The 16073-nt window shown below is 38.9% G+C and overlaps 1 protein-coding gene across 10 annotated transcripts; it reads left to right on the forward strand.

Moving 5' to 3' along the window:
• Window positions 1–767: 767 nt before the first annotated feature.
• LOC108886538 (inter-alpha-trypsin inhibitor heavy chain H3) lies at window positions 768–15743 on the forward strand. Of its 10 annotated transcripts, none has more exons than XM_018681457.2 (24): window positions 768–965; window positions 1628–1788; window positions 1894–1998; window positions 2232–2394; window positions 2492–2602; window positions 3644–3772; window positions 3917–4033; window positions 4205–4373; window positions 4465–4575; window positions 4987–5168; window positions 5292–5471; window positions 5568–5689; window positions 6018–6244; window positions 8350–8397; window positions 8927–8974; window positions 9496–9540; window positions 10005–10058; window positions 10809–10913; window positions 11959–12057; window positions 13116–13223; window positions 13369–13537; window positions 14988–15136; window positions 15368–15452; window positions 15552–15743. In XM_018681457.2, exons 1-24 carry the CDS (start codon window positions 894–896, stop codon window positions 15664–15666), a joined length of 2874 nt encoding a protein of 957 aa, XP_018536973.1. In that variant the 5' UTR covers window positions 768–893; the 3' UTR covers window positions 15667–15743. The 10 variants fall into 10 exon arrangements, with proteins under 10 accessions (XP_018536973.1, XP_018536978.1, XP_018536974.1 ...); XM_018681460.2 differs by having other exon boundaries at window positions 769–965; window positions 6018–6166; XM_018681462.2 differs by lacking the exon at window positions 10809–10913.
• The last annotated feature ends 330 nt before the right edge of the window (window positions 15744–16073 follow it).

The raw sequence follows: 16073 nt of genomic DNA on the forward strand, positions 1-16073 counted from the left end.
TACAATGTTCACCTTAGTTCCTGACATTCATCTGGATGTTGACATATACCACCCGCCCATGTAAACACTGTTGTAGACCAAGCATAACCCTCATGGCAAATGCGCCCCCCCCAACAGCAGCAGCCTCCCCAGGCAGGACAGTGCTCCGACCACACCACAAAAACTGCCCAGAAATGTCTCGAGGAACGTGGCAAACAGCCCATGGTGTTGACCTGGACTCCAAATCCCCCAGATCCCAATCTGATCCAGCATCTGTGGGATGCACCAGAACAAGCCAGATGTTAGAGGCCCCACAGTGCAACCCACAGGACCCAAAAGATCCACTGCCAATATTCCAGTGCCAGACACCACAGGACACCCCCAGAGGTCCTGTGTCCATTCCCTGAGGGGTCAGAGCTGTTTTAGCAGGACAAGGGGGGCCTACACAATATTATGCAAGTGGTTTTGATGTTGTGGCTGATCGGTGTAAAGCCAGATTGTCTCTGTGTGTCTCTTTCACGTTCAGTTTTCAGACCAGTGTTGCCTATGTTGACATGAAAAAGCTTTCAGCGAGGTGACAAAGTCCTTGCAAAGTGGACAGTCTGTATCCACGATGTAAACAGTAAAGCTTGCACAAGCAGTTGAATTTTTTGTTTCTTTCTCGCCTCATCATGACGATTTCTGTTAGCTGCGTGCGATTCCCAGCAGTATGCAGAGCAGGAAAATTAGTCTGTGGGCGGGCGGGTGGGAGTATGTTTGTGTGTGTTTTTGTCTCGTATGCAGGAGGAGGACGAGAGAGAGAATGAAGAGTTTGCCCTTTTAAAAAAAATTATGTACACATTAATGCTGTCCTTGTCTGTCTGAGTTTAAAAGACAGTTTCAGTTGCCTGGGCTGCACTCTGGTGGGAGCCATCATGGAGAGAGCTGTGGTGCAAATCACCCTCCTTGGGCTGCTGCTGGCTTTGGTTACCACACTGCCAAACAAGGTAAGGCCAAAAACAGCTAAAAGACAGAGAGCAACACTGCAAGGAAACAGAGTCTGTTGAATATATGTATTTATATCTTACTGCTGATTAATTTGCACAGACAGTTATAACAGATATCTTTTATCTTCTGCTCAAGATTTTTGTACTTCAGCAATTTTGCCAGTTGCAACACACTGAACTCTGCCTCTGATAAACATCAAAAAGAAGCAGGTTGAAGGACCTGCTGGCTCTCTGTCTGTGTGTGTTTGAGAGTGTGTTAGTCATGCTGTGGAGACATAAATCTGTTCATACAGTCTCAGCTGGAGGACTCAACTCGCTTTTAGGGACAAAAAAACAGGGTCCTGATAACAAAAATCATTACATTTTAGGGTTCATCCTGTGTAAGGGTTAAGGGAAAGTTTAAGGTCTTCAGGGAATGAACTTAAGTCAGTGCTATGTGATGTGAATTGCAAACTGCTGTGGAAAATCAAAATGAGAACTAATGAGCATGGGGTGTTTCTGCAGTTAGACCAATCAGATTTCACAGATGCCACCCACCAATACTTTGTTGTTCACCATCAAATGATCTTTGATCAGCTGGTGGTCAGCCAGCGATCAATGAAGCCTGTTTTTTTTGTTTTTTTGTTTTTAAATTGTGAAATGTGCCTTCTGTATTTGCTCAGGATGACTGGGACATCTACAGTTTTCACATCAACTCCACAGTGAGCAGTCGGTATGCCACCACTGTCATCACCAGCCGCGTGGCCAATCGCATGGATGCCTCAAAAGAAATTGAATTCCATGTCCAGATCCCCAAGAATGCTTTCATCAGTAAATTCAGAATGTATGAGAAGCAAGAATGACCTTGCACATAAAGAATTGCACATTAAAGATTAAGGGCTACTCAGGAATATGTATATAAACAAGAACTTTTTCTGGTGTTCTTCAGGTTCATAGATGGGCAGGCGTATGATGGTATTGTGAAAGAGAAGGAGCAAGCTCAGCAGCAGTACACTGAGGCTGTGTCCCGTGGTGAAAGCGCTGGGATTGTCAGGTACATGGATCAAATGATCAGTTTATTGTTGGTGGTTTTAATGTTGTACTTTGGGACTTTTGGGATTCCTTTTGGGAATCCTCAGGTCTCTAAAATCCTCTTAGCTGAACTTCAGTTGAACAATTAACACCCACACTAAGGCCATGACCTGTGATGAGGGGTCACAAGAGGACATATTTCCATTTTAAAGGGTCACGTTTTCTTTAATCCTGTGATAATCACCTTTGTCGCAGTTCTGTAGGGAGGACCATGGAGGAATTTAAAACCTCCGTGACCATTGCTGCTCACAAAAAAGTGACTTTTGAGCTGACATATGAGGAACTGCTGAAACGCAAGCTTGGCAAGTATGAGCTGCAAATCCATGCTCGCCCCATGCAGCCTGTCAAAGACTTCAAGGTGAGTCTTTCTACTCAGTGGTCATCCAGGAAAACAATGTTGGGGTAACAACATCTTCCATGGTCGGAGTTTCTAACTATTTCATTCTCAATGTCAGGTTGATGTGTACATTCACGAGAGAGCCAGCATCAATTTCCTGGAGGTAAAAGGAAGACTAAGCACCAATGCTCTGGCTAATGCCATCACCAAAACACATGCAGACAAACAGGTACAGTACAAAGTGACCATAGACTGTATCAATATATACACTTATCATTAGGTACATCTGTATTATCTAATGCAGTCCAACACAACAACCCTGCAGAAACATATAACTCTAAAAAAAAAAAAAAAAAGAGGCAGCGTTGTTTACACAGTCTGTGAAAGTAATTTAAAAAATCTAATTTGTGTTTAACTCATTTGCTTTCTTACTCCGACCCATTTATTCAATACATTAAATAACTTTTGAACCGTTTATGGTGGACTTTAAATTCTGTCTGAAACGTGAGATTCTCCGCTTTCCGAGGGAATTTGAATGAATCTTTACGACAACCAGCGCCGATTTATGGGACGCGCAACGTAAAGTAAAGTTGTCAAAAGTTTTCAAAGTTGAATTACGTCTTAAGGAAATGTTCGCGCAATCAAATGGTGAGATATGAAAAGTTTTTTCGATACTATTTAACATTTTGGTATGAGTCAAAGAGTAATATACATTAGTATTGTTTGAATGTGATAATTGTTGAATTATTGTACAAATTTCTGCTTTGATTTGGTGATGTTTAGTAAATAGTGGCTGTTTTACGAGCCCTCTGGCTGTATGGTGCGCCTCCCAGTGTTGTAATCGAGAAATCACTGAGCTGTCACTCACTGAGGAAAAAAGTTTTTGGACCAAATTTCGCCACAACACCGAAATACAATTTTTCACACACACAAAAAATCCCTAGTTGACTATAGAGTCATTTTTTAAATGTGAAATATGGTGTACTTAAAGAAATGTAATGCAGACTGTTTTTTGTTTTTGTTTTTGTTTGTTTGTTTGGTTATGTAGGTTTATCTTCTGCTTAGTGTTTTTATTTACAGTATATTTAAATGCTCTTTTGCAACAGTTTGCACTTTGTAGTTAGGTGGCACACTGCATTGTTAGTTGTACCAGCAGCATCAACATCATGCATTGTCAATGAAGACAGATTTAATCAAATTTGATGAAATGCAGAGGCCTCATCTTTTTGACCAGCAAAACCCACCACTCATTGATTTGTCCTGTTTGCAGGCGTGGGTGTATTTCTACCCCACAGAGGACCAACAGAAAACATGTGACAGCTGTGGAGAACAGGGTTTGAATGGAGATCTGGTCATTGTTTATGATGTCAACAGGGACAACTCACTGGGAGACATTAAGGTACAGCGAGAGTTAATACCCTGGAAAACTGTTGACTTTGGTCTTTTAGTAGTTTTCAGAAATAACCTTTCAGTCCTTCCTTATTTGATATTGTATTCTTCCCCTGTCTTTTCTGACCAATCAAACCTTCTTACTCCCCCTAAGACATCGGATGGGTACTTTGTTCATCACTTTGCTCCCTCCAGTCTTCCCCGCATACCAAAGAACGTTGTCTTTGTCATTGACCAAAGTGGCTCCATGCATGGCAGAAAAATACAACAGGTACAGTTTGAGTTTGTGGCAGAAGCGTTTTACCTTTAGTTTACTGTGTGTTATTTTTACAGTCAGCTTTATAAAGTGCACAGTTTAAGAACACACATGAAACAGGGGTGATTTAAATTATGTTTTAATTGAACAAAAGTTGCATAAATGATGCATATTTTTCTTTGTCAGACCAGAATAGCTTTAATCCACATCCTGGGTGACCTGGCAGAGGACGACTTCTTTGGTCTCATCACTTTCGACAGTGCAGTTTTTCACTGGAAACGAGAACTGGTTCAAGCCACCCAGGCAAACGTGGATAGTGCCAAGAGATTTGCACAGGGTATTATGGATAGAGGAGGTGAGATTTTTCAATATATATATTTATTTTGGGGTGTTAACATTGGTACAGCAGAATGACGGTAATTAAACATTTTTTTGTCTTATTTCAGCCACAGACATAAACAAAGCAGTGTTGGAAGGAGCGTATATGTTGAATGCACATCCCAGAGAGGGCTCAGCATCTATCCTTATACTTCTCACTGATGGAGACCCAACGACAGGTTATAATCTAACACACACACACACACACACACACACACACACACACACAACTACTTCAAAAAGAAAAAACGAGGCTTGTAACAACACAGGCAATTTTCAAATGATCTGACTGTCTTTGGATTGACTATGGTCTTTTTCTCAGTACCTCCTCCTGTCAGCTAGCTAAAATCCACCGGTGTTTAAAGATCATGGACATTTTAACACTATTTACAATTAATGTCTACAGAATTTAATTATGTATACACTGTAACTTCTACTTATCACTGGATAGTTGTTTGAGTTATGACCAGTGATCTGTCCAGGGTCTACCTCCCCACGACCCTAAAGGATAAGTAGTTGGATGGTTGTTTGATTGTACTGTGTGAGGGAATTTTAGCTCTTTTTAAGCCACGGGTGTTATGTCTTTGCAGGGGTGACAAATCTCGAAGCCATACATTCAAATGTGAGACAGGCCATTGCAGGGAAATTCCCACTCTACTGTCTTGGTTTTGGCTTTGATGTAAATTTTGAGTTCCTCAAGAAGATGTCGCTGCAGAACAGTGGTGTGGCGCGACGGATTTATGAAGACTCTGATGCTGATTTGCAGCTGAAGGTATTTTGAATTGCTTGCTCTTCCTTTGTGTTATGACTAATGCTACATTTTCATAGATTGACGAGCACGGTTGGCCATTAAGGGATTATACATTCATGTTGTATCCACACTGTGTGTCGACAGGGTTTCTATGAGGAGGTGGCCACTCCTCTGTTGACAGATGTGACGATGATCTATATCGGTGGGACCAATCTAACCCAGACTAACTTTAGCCAGTATTATAATGGCTCTGAGATTGTGGTGGCCGGTCAGATCACTGACAACGACATTGAAACCTTCAACCCACAAGTGGTGGCCATTTCGGTGAGGATCAATCCACACTGCACATCAGCTGTAATCTTGTGAAAGGTTTGTGAAAGTCCCCTGTGTATCCATAACAATTCATTTGGACTACGACAGGGGACCAAAAGGGTGACATTTTCTGACACAAACGCCACCACAGAGTCCACTGGAACATCATCTGACAGCCACATCCAGAGGGTCTGGGCCTACCTCACAGTCAAACAGCTTCTGGAGAAAGAGTGAGTCTGAAGTCGGCCATCTTTTCTCTTTGCTCTTGTTGGCTGGTTGGCTGCAACCCACATATCTATATATAATCAATTAATTGCAGAGTCTATAAAATGTAAGGAAATATTTTGAAAGACACATCACAATTTTCTAGAGCCCAGGGTGACATCTTTAAATTGCTTGAAACAGATAACGATTAGTGATTTTACTATGACTTCAATCATCTATCAAATATTTCCCAATCTTGGCAGGACGCATATGCAAACAGTTCTGTCACACCTTACTGTCATGTCATCTGTCCTGTTTAAAACATATGATTCACATACACAACTCATGACGCAGGCTGCAGTTATCTGGTCAAGAGAAGGAGCAAGTGAAGAAAGAGGCCTTGGAGCTGTCGTTGAAGTACAGCTTCGTGACTCCACTCACATCCATGGTGGTCACCAAGCCTCCGGGAGAGGACACGGCTGTGCTCCATAAACCCAAGGAAGGTGAGAACCCGCAGCTGGAGGGTTCTGTAGTGCCTGCTCACCATAAATTAACAATGCTGAAAAGTCAAAGGAGTCAAGGTGAGCAGCTCAAATGTAAACAAAACAATCTATTGCCAAATCAGTAGCGTTCAGCTTCTATTTTTCAGGGGGATTTATTATTCCAGACAAAAGTTGATTTATTGATGTATTTGGCATCAGGTGGTGCAGTTGCAATGCAGTCAATTAAGTAACAAGAATTACTTGATTAGCCAATAAATTGTTTTGTTTTCATGTTATTTTCGTTCTCAGCCAAAATAACTTATAGTTGAATTGCTCTCAGCTGCAGGCATGACATAAGGAGATAGGTACAAACGTGCTCTGTCGCTCTGTTGTGATAAAACTACACGTTGTGTATTTCACTGTATGTGGACGGTTTTGCATCTTTTCCTGACTGAGAACTGAGCTTGTAGAAATGTGACTAAGGTGAGGTTTATTGTAGATCTGTGTAATAATTATATCCTATATATATATATATATATATATATATATATACATATGCGGCATACAAACAGGCATAGAGTCAGAAGCTCTTACCCACCAGTTGTTCAATGCAAGGTTGCGTAAAAACTGCGTGCCGTTGTCGACGGCCACTGCGCTTCTGTTTTTAGTAGTACAGCTTTCCCTATACCTTCTTATACCTATATGAAGTCTCATCAAATCTAATCCAATTTATTGTAGTGGTCACAGGTGTACTCACTTTTGTTGCACTGAGTTTGTACCTTTAGGGCCAAATGTTTTCAGTGTAATGTATCTAATAGGGATGTAACGATTTGGTAATACCTCGATAACAAGTTCACGGCACGATATTTATTGTGATATTTTGAAAAAGGCAATCAAAGGCTTGGAAAAAAAAATGTTCATTGAACAATGAACAAGGTATTAATTTTAAAGTGTGGGTTGTGTCCACCGACGTGTCTGTCACCTCTCATTTCATGACACTGGGAAACCAAAGTGCTTCCACTTGTCAGATCTAAAAGATGCTGGAGCATCCACAGTTTCAAAGGCTTCGTCTCTCTCTCCCCTGCTCTGTTCTCCTTTGCCTCCAACACCAACATCTGCCAGCTTCGCTGTAGATTTGAAGAGGCAGGCGAGCGCAAAGGATGATGGGCACACATGGGACGGTGGTGTCTTTAGTTCTTATTTTCTTTTGTTCTGCTCCACTGAGACAAAACTACAGCTTTGCCCAGAAGACCACTTGTTTGTTACCGTCCAGGTCAACGATGGTGTTGAGACACTTTTGTAATTGCGATATAGTGAAATTGACGACACTGTTTCATGATCGAATACTCTACACTGAAACTGCAAAATAATACAGTTACTGTAAGTTGACAACATTTTGAATCATATATCACATTAGTGATATTACACGGGGGTGTTCTCAGTTTTATACAATACATACATACACTACACTGGAAATTTAAGCAGGAAATTAAATTATCGACACGAATTGTTGCTATAAATTCCACTGAATGAAACTACATAAAACCAACAAAAAAACTTAATCAGTTTGATTTAGAAATGTATAACACTTCTCATACACCAGCATACAACTAATTTTGAATCACAATCAAAGAGTTACATGAAGACAGATGTTGCATCTTTGCACATTATGTATGGATGGATTTCACTAAGCTTTATTCCTATTTACACTATATATGCTATTTGTATTTTACTTTATGTAGAGATATTGCAGCTTAAAAGATAACTTTGTTGACATTTCTACAAATGTGACAAAGGGTCATTGGGTTATTCCACATCTGCAAGAACATAACTGTGAAATAATTATAGATACATACACATGTGCACATACAGGGTACATAAACTGGAAATTTATCCTGGAGATGTCATTATTAGAATATAGCTTCCTTTTAATAAAGATTTTTTTTGAATCTCTCAGATATACAGTCTGTATCATGGACACTTGCTGCATCAACAAAACAAAGAGCACATAACAAGTGACACTGCAATTTTGATTGAAAAATGTACAACACTATTTCCCCTATTGTGTCATTTTTTCCACTTAATAAGATCAGAGCATAAATCCAAATATGTGTAAATTTCAATCACAACCAAAACGTTACATGAAAACAGTTGTTGTGTCATTGCAAATTTGCATTTGTTTTAAAATCTCTGTGCATCAACAGGAGGGGGTGTAAGCAGTTATGCACATCGTCCTTCTAGCTTCCCTAGGGGTAAGTACACTGTTCCTTTATAACACTGTTTGTATTTTACTTTATGTAGAGATATTGCAGCTTAAAAGTATAACTTTGTTGACATTTCTTGACTGACATCTGAGTTTCTACAAATGTGACAAAGGGTCATTGGGTTATTCCCCATCTGCAAGAACATAGCAATGAAATAATTATACATACATACACACATGTGCACATACAGGACACATAAACTGGAAATTTATCCTGGAGATGTGATTATGAGTTATTAGAATTTATCTTCTTTTTAATAAAGATTTTTTTAGATCTCCCAGATATACAGTCTGTATCATGGGAATTTGCTGCATCAACAAAAGAAAGAGCACATAACAAGTGACACTGCAATTTTGATTCAGAAATTTATGACTCTATTTCCCTTTTTTTGACCTAATAAGATCAGAGCATAAATCCAAATATGTGTAAATTTCAATCACAACCAAAACGTTACATGAAAACAGTTGTTGTGTCATTGCAAATTTGCATTTGTTTTAAAACCTCTGTGCATTGACAGGAGGGGGTTCAAGTGGTTATATGCATCGTCTTTCTAGCTTCCCTGTGGGTAAGTGCACTGTTCCTTTATAACACTGTTTGTATTTTACTTTATGTAGATATATTGCAGCTTAAAAGATAACTTTGTTGACATTTCTTGACTGAGTTTCTACAAATGTGACAAAGGGTCATTGGGTTATTCCACATCTGCAAGAACATAACAGTGAAATAATTATACATACATACACACACATGCACATACAGGACACATTAACTGGAAATTTATCCTGGAGATGTCATTATGAGTTATTAGAATTTATCTTCCTTTTAATAAAGATTTTATTTAGATAGATATACAGTCTGTATCATGGGCACTTGCTGCATCAACAAAACAAAGAGCACATAACAAGTGACACTGCAGTTTTGATTCAGAAATTTACGACTCTATTTCCCCTATTTCCCTTTTTTTGACCTAATAAGATCAGAGCATAAATCCAAATATGTGTAAATTTCAATCACAACCAAAATGTTACAGTTGTCGTGTCATTGCAAATTTTTATTTGTTTTAAAACCTCTGTGCGTCAACGGCAGGGGGTGCAAGCGGTTATGTACATCATTCTCCTAGCTTCCCTGTGGGTAAGTGAGCTGTTCCTTTATAACACTGTTTGTATTCAACTTTAGCACTTAAGACTGCTTGTATTTTGCTTTATGTAGAGATATTGCAGCTTAAAACACGGCCGTGTTCACATTTCTTGACTGACATCTGAGTTTCTAGAAATGTGACTAAGTCTTGGGTTATTCCACGCCTGCAAGAACAGAACAGTGAAATACACATTATTTATATCCTTTATTTATAATTATAATAATATAAGACAGTAGAACAAATCAAAACATAAAATGAAGGCACACATTTACTACACAGAAAAAACAAACAAGCTCAACCTCACTATCTGCATGTCTTGTCAACATCAGTTAAATATGTGAAATGTCAGTCATGCCAGTGGATGGAGTTGATTGACGCAGGTGCTATAGAAATACATAATTTTGCTGCTGAAGTACAATATGATTTATGATATTTCCAAAATGCAAATATACCTCAGGCGGTGCCAAAAAAGCTAGGAAACAGAAGACGCAGAGCCGCATTTGGGATACAGGTAGGTGTCATGGAGTCATTCACTGCACATGAAGGAACTGATGCAGATATTCTTTTGCAGCTTATAGGTGAATATTAGCCAGTTCCGTTCAGAAGGAGCGAAGCTGCTGCTGATAGGCGACAAACCTTAAGCTAATTTAACTTGCGTGGCTACCAGCATTCATTAGATCAGTCAGAGTAGCGGGCTAAAGTAATTTTGTGCATTTGCGTAGTAGCCAGACATTCCTGCCTCCATATGATCGACTAGAGCAATACAGGGGAAAAGTGGATTATAGTTTAAAGGTTTAAAGGAAAACAGAATTGCCTCCAAAGGGGCCCAGCAGACTTATGACGGCACAGCCTGATACCCACTGTGGGGACTAGTGATAGGTCAAATTATCATTTCTTTCAGCTTTTGGCTCATTTAACTGCATATTGATAACAATAACATGATCCTGAGAGGAAGTGACATGATACCAAAGCAATGTGTGCTCACAACCTGCAAGATTTAGGTGCAGGGGTTTGGTGTTTTGGCAGCTGTGGTCACCAGGTGAAGGCCAGAGCCTCAGCAGTCTCTTTTGCAAAGATATTGCACCAATCACAAATCATGATGGAAGTTGTCCCGATATGTGTGGAAAATGCTCAGCTATGTCTCTTTTGCATTTAAAAATAAATTGTTGTAGAAAATGCTTTTGAAACATTTTTCAAAATGTAAAGTTACAGTCTCATATTTCACATATAGTAGCAGATGTGTATTTTTTAAATTTGACAGCTAATTATCCAGTTGCTGGTGGCGGGGCAGGTTTTGGCGGCGGGGCAGGTTTTGGCGGTGTTGTTTTTCAACGTGCAGCATTACCACCTCGTCTTGCTGAACCAGGTGATCCTTTATGTCAGGGCCAGTTCTGACCCATCCTTCAATTTTTGTAATTAAGACATCAACCACACATGTTAAACTAATAAACATACAGCCTCCACCAGAGCTGGACAGTCAGTCAAAATCAGTGATTCTCAAACTGAAGGTTTGGCTACTCCCCTGTGCGGACATAGAGCCACTGCAAGGTGGACATGGGGGCAAATGTGGAGTTGAATAGATATGATTTATGTAGGTGCAGATGTTATGTGCTGACTTTTATTTCCTTAAAATTCAACTTACATGCTCTTTTATTGGTTGCTTCCCCTGTCGTAGTTAATGATCTGAAGGGGGCTAATGATGGAAAAATGAATATAAATGTCCTACATCTGCATCATGAGGCATACAGAGAAAGACAATCGATTATAGGAGGAGGTGTTTTTCAGTCTTCAGATTATGTTATGTTAAATATTTATCAACTAAAAAAGTTTTGCAAAGGTTTTCCAACAGATGCAGATTCTGAGTTTGGATCTGGATCTGAATTTCCACTTAAAACTATTGAGTTCTGCTATGCCCTTTGGCCTAAACTCTCAACCAAATTTCTTCAAGTCTTTTTTGGTAGTTTTTGAGATATTTTAGTAATTAGGAGAGAAACACACAGGGCACAAAGTATAGCCTCCTTTCCAGAGGTGCTCTATAATGTTTATGTCATTTAACCTGACCTCTCTTCATTTGTCTTTACTCCAACTTACCAAACAGATTTGTTTATATTTACATACCCAAATTTTGTTATGAAAAAAAAAGATTTTTTGTTTGGGCTACAATTAAAAATAAGATGTTTATTCACAGAACTTTTTAAGATACAGGTTCCAAAAAAAAGTTGTATTCATAGATTTCCAAAATAAAAATATATTTGTAGGTGAAAATGTTTAAAAAAACACACAAATTATGGCATGTTTCATTTTGATTTACAATTGTTATCATATTTTTTTCTGAGCACTAAATCATCTTCAATTAATGCAATTTCCCAAAAAGTTGTGATACATATTTGTATATAACTGGCTTTGTGTAGAGTTCTTGCTCATTGCTGGGGCGGACTTGGATGCTGATTATCAGGATTATAACACTGTTGCAGCTACCATGAGCAGTCCTGCAGCCACACAAGCCACTGGTACAGTATAACATAAATGTATTTCATGGTATAGTTCATATAGAATCTATTGTTGTTGCATGAGAACATTTTACAAAATAGTGCAGAAAGTGTGATAATATATTATGAAGTTTCCTTTGACTCATCATTGCAGCTAGTTGATTAATCTTTATTAACTCTATCAGGTATCGTAGCATTTATTAGTTCCTGACAAATATACCAAGATAGTTTTTTCTCTTTCTCTGTTCCCTCATGTAGTTTATTATCAGTTAATGAATTAGTTCTTAGTTAACACATATTACAAATACACTGTACACAACAAAACTTACAATACAGTACAGTTGCAGACAATATCACAAAAATGTTATGTCATCATAAATCCTGTCTATTTAATACAATTTTACTTGATTTTATTCGAAGCCCAAAGAGAATGAGGCACTGAAGTGATTTGAAAAACATATGTTTGACTCATTAATCTATAATGAAATGAAAAATCCATTTTAAAGACTCAACTTCAACAAAAGTCAGTATACCCTTCATTAGGGAGATTTCCTTTCTTTTATTTTTGTAATATACAGATTTCATCCTCCATGATACCAGTCTTGCACAAGATGATTTTTTTCAGCTTTCTTTCGTTCTTGGACAGGTCATAGTTTTGTTTCTTTTTTAATTGTTCTTAGGGTTAGGGTTAGAAACTTGGCACACAATCACTTGTTCAGGCAGTTCTTTACCATATAGAGCCACACAACCCAGGCCGACATGAAGAAAGCTGAGGCATTAAAAGGTTCTTTTATAATTTTGCTCATGCAGTTAACCTGTATTTTCAATGTAGTCTGTCTAATCTTTTTAATTATAAAATCAAAATCCCTACACTTTCCTTTAAAATAGTACAATTATGGTACAATTTTGAATTATTTAACATTTTAGTGATATTGCACAGGGCTGTGCTCAGGTTTTACACAGGTATGACTAAAACTTTTAAACGTTTTAAACATTTGAGTTCCTCAGATCTTATGATTCTGAGGGCATGATGAGGCCACGTGTTTTCATTTGTAACTTGTGTCTCTGTGTTTCTCTAGTTCCTCTTTCCCACAGGTTTTTGCTAAAAACTGAGAATCAGTCTCTCCCACTTTGCTTTGATGTCACTGGAAATATCCGCCTTAAACTACTTCACTATCCCAACAGGGGTCAGTAATGTTCCTCTTTGTGCCATCAATATTTTTCTCCTCAGAATCTTAGTGTCAGTTAAATAGTGTGTATCAGTCCACATGAACTCTCTTGATTGAAGTGTGGTGTTGAGTTACATTTGTTCTCTTTTTTTTTTTTTGCCAGAGCTGTCTATGAACGGTGAGCTTGATTCTGTAGCAAATGGCGGTTTCACAAAGATCATCATCCACTTCAAAAGTGACCAGCATGTCGAGGTTGACACCAGTGAAATCACTGTACGTGATGGAGAGGCACTGACACGCCACACTGGAGAGGAGCTCATCACAGCTGGGAGGTGACTTTGCATTGTTATGGTCAGGTCATGCTAAGATGACAGTGGTGTGGACAGGTGTGTGGCCTACAGTCACATCAGAGTGACTCTTAAAGGAATAGTTCGACATTTTCTAATTGTTTTCCTTGCTGAGAGTTAGAGAGGAGGAGTGATTCCACCCTCATGTCCATACTTAAAGTATAAATCTAACACTTCGCTTATATTGCTCCCAAGAGATCGTCACCATGATTTGATGTATGGATTAAACAAATATGATACAATATGCAAACTACTGAACTTTAGAGGCACTGGCGGGCAGATTTTGTTACCTTTGAACAGAGTTAGGCTGTTTCTCTGTTTCTAGTCCTTATGCTAAGGTAAGCTAGTTTGATATTTACTGTATAGACATGACAGTGGTCTCAATCTTCTCATCTAACTCTGAGCCAGAAAGCCAATTAGCATAACCTAAAATGTTTAACTTTTCCTTTAAACCTCCTCAGTGCAACATTTATGATGTTAATTCACTATTATAGACAAATGTAAATTTCTATTTACTATTGACGCTTACATTATGGAACCTGCGCACCCATGGGACACCCACACAACTGATTTGAATTATTTTGGATAAAGAGCTCTTTTCAGTAGCGTGTCCAAGTGTGCAGACTTTGTTTTGTCCTCTCTCTCCTGTCACCTTTATCATTCTTACTGGTGCACGGAGTCCGTAGCTTAGCCACTCTTCAGCCAAGCCACACTCACTGAGCACTTTATTAGGAACACCATACTTACAGCAGACAGGGCCTCTCTTTGCTCTCAAAACAACCTCAGTTCTTTGTGGCATTGATTCCACAAGATATTGGACACGTGATGTGATTGTATCACATCATTTCTGACGATTTGTCAGCTGCACATTCATGCTGCCAATCTCCCTTTCTACTTCATTTTAAAAGAGTTGTAATGGATTTCACTGAAATTCACTGACCTCATTATCATGTTCATAAAACCAGTTTGAGATGACTTTTGCTCCGTGACATGTTGCATTATCATACTGTAAGTAGCCATTACAGGATGGGTAAATTGCAGCAATAAAGGAAAGTGTATGGCCAGTAAAAATAGACTGTGGCAGTCAAACGATGACTGGTATTAACGGGTCTAAAGTGTGCCAAGAAAACATTCCTGACACCATTACACCACCACCAGCCTGGACTGTTGACACAAGGGAGGCTATACCTTTCTTGCCTTAAACTGTTCAATTTTTGTGAGCCTGTGCCCACAGCCTCAGATTTCTATTCTTGGTTGACAGGAGTGGGACCTGACATGGTCCTCTGCCACGTGATTGGCTGATTGGACAATTGCATGAAAAAGCAGGTGGAAAGGTGTTCCTATTAAGTGCCAAAGTGAGTCTAAGTGAAATGAGTGTGCAGGGCCTTTAAAAACAATCTAAAAGAAAGTTGAGACAAGGTGTATATTTTTCTAGTGTGACAGTAATCAGGAGGAACAAGGAAGTAGATGTTGCAGCTGGCGACGTACGCATCATCATCTTAACTCATGAGAAGGACGGGAAGGAATTCCTGTGGCCGGTTTTAAGACAGCAGCCATCTGCCAACAATGCTGAAGGAATTTTAGGTGGGTGAGCAGGCTGTGTGTGTTTGTATGTACGGCTTGTGCACAGCTTGCAAAATTGCTGCATTTGCTTTTTTGTTTTAATATTAGGTCAACAAGACTTTCAGTCAGTTTTCACGCAGCCGTGGTGGTTGATGAAGAAATAGTTAAAAGAGACAAATATTTTAACTGTGCTCCTTTAAGTCCCAGCTTTTCCAGTGTCACTTCTTTACTGTTTGTCCACTTTGTGTCCAGCTCTTAAGCCACCAGTTTATGAGGAGGTGCAGCAAACCCCCTTAACGAAACTGAAGATCAAAGACCAGGAGGTTGATGTTACCAGGTACATTTAGTTACATATTATTAGTTCATATATTAAAGCTTATTATTATTCTGGTACACAAAGATACTGTGTATGACCATTTATGTCTTTCTTGTGTAGATCCAGTGCTGCTGACTACAGTGTTGTCTCTCCCCCAACACTGGACTGCTGGCTCATGTCCGCTGACTCTGCCTTGCAGACACGCCTGGATGATTTCATCGTTACACAGCTTTAACTGGGAACCATGTTCTATCACAAGAAAAAAAAACTTTCCATGTGTTACTAACATAAACAAATAAATAGTGTCCCAGATCTTTGGCTGTCTTGTAAGCGATTAATTTATTCAAAGGATTTGTCAGAAGGTATCGAAAAATACTTCCTAACTTAAACATTTTTATTCTAAAAAAAATCAAGAATTAATATAGGATCTGTTCTACAACACAACAGTCTTGCATGACAGCAACTCATCCACCAAAATGGCCTCAGTTTACACCTTTATTATTCACATAAAATGAAAAAGTTGTTATGTGTGACTATACCAACACACTGTCTCATGGTCAAGCATAACATCAGTGCTGAGTCTAGTTCTCAGCAGAGAAGTTGAATCTCCTGCAACATATTGTGCAGTTTTGGAAAAATTAG

This window comes from Lates calcarifer, linkage group LG12 (assembly GCF_001640805.2).
Source record: "Lates calcarifer isolate ASB-BC8 linkage group LG12, TLL_Latcal_v3, whole genome shotgun sequence".
Classification (NCBI taxonomy): Eukaryota; Metazoa; Chordata; class Actinopteri; family Centropomidae; genus Lates; species Lates calcarifer.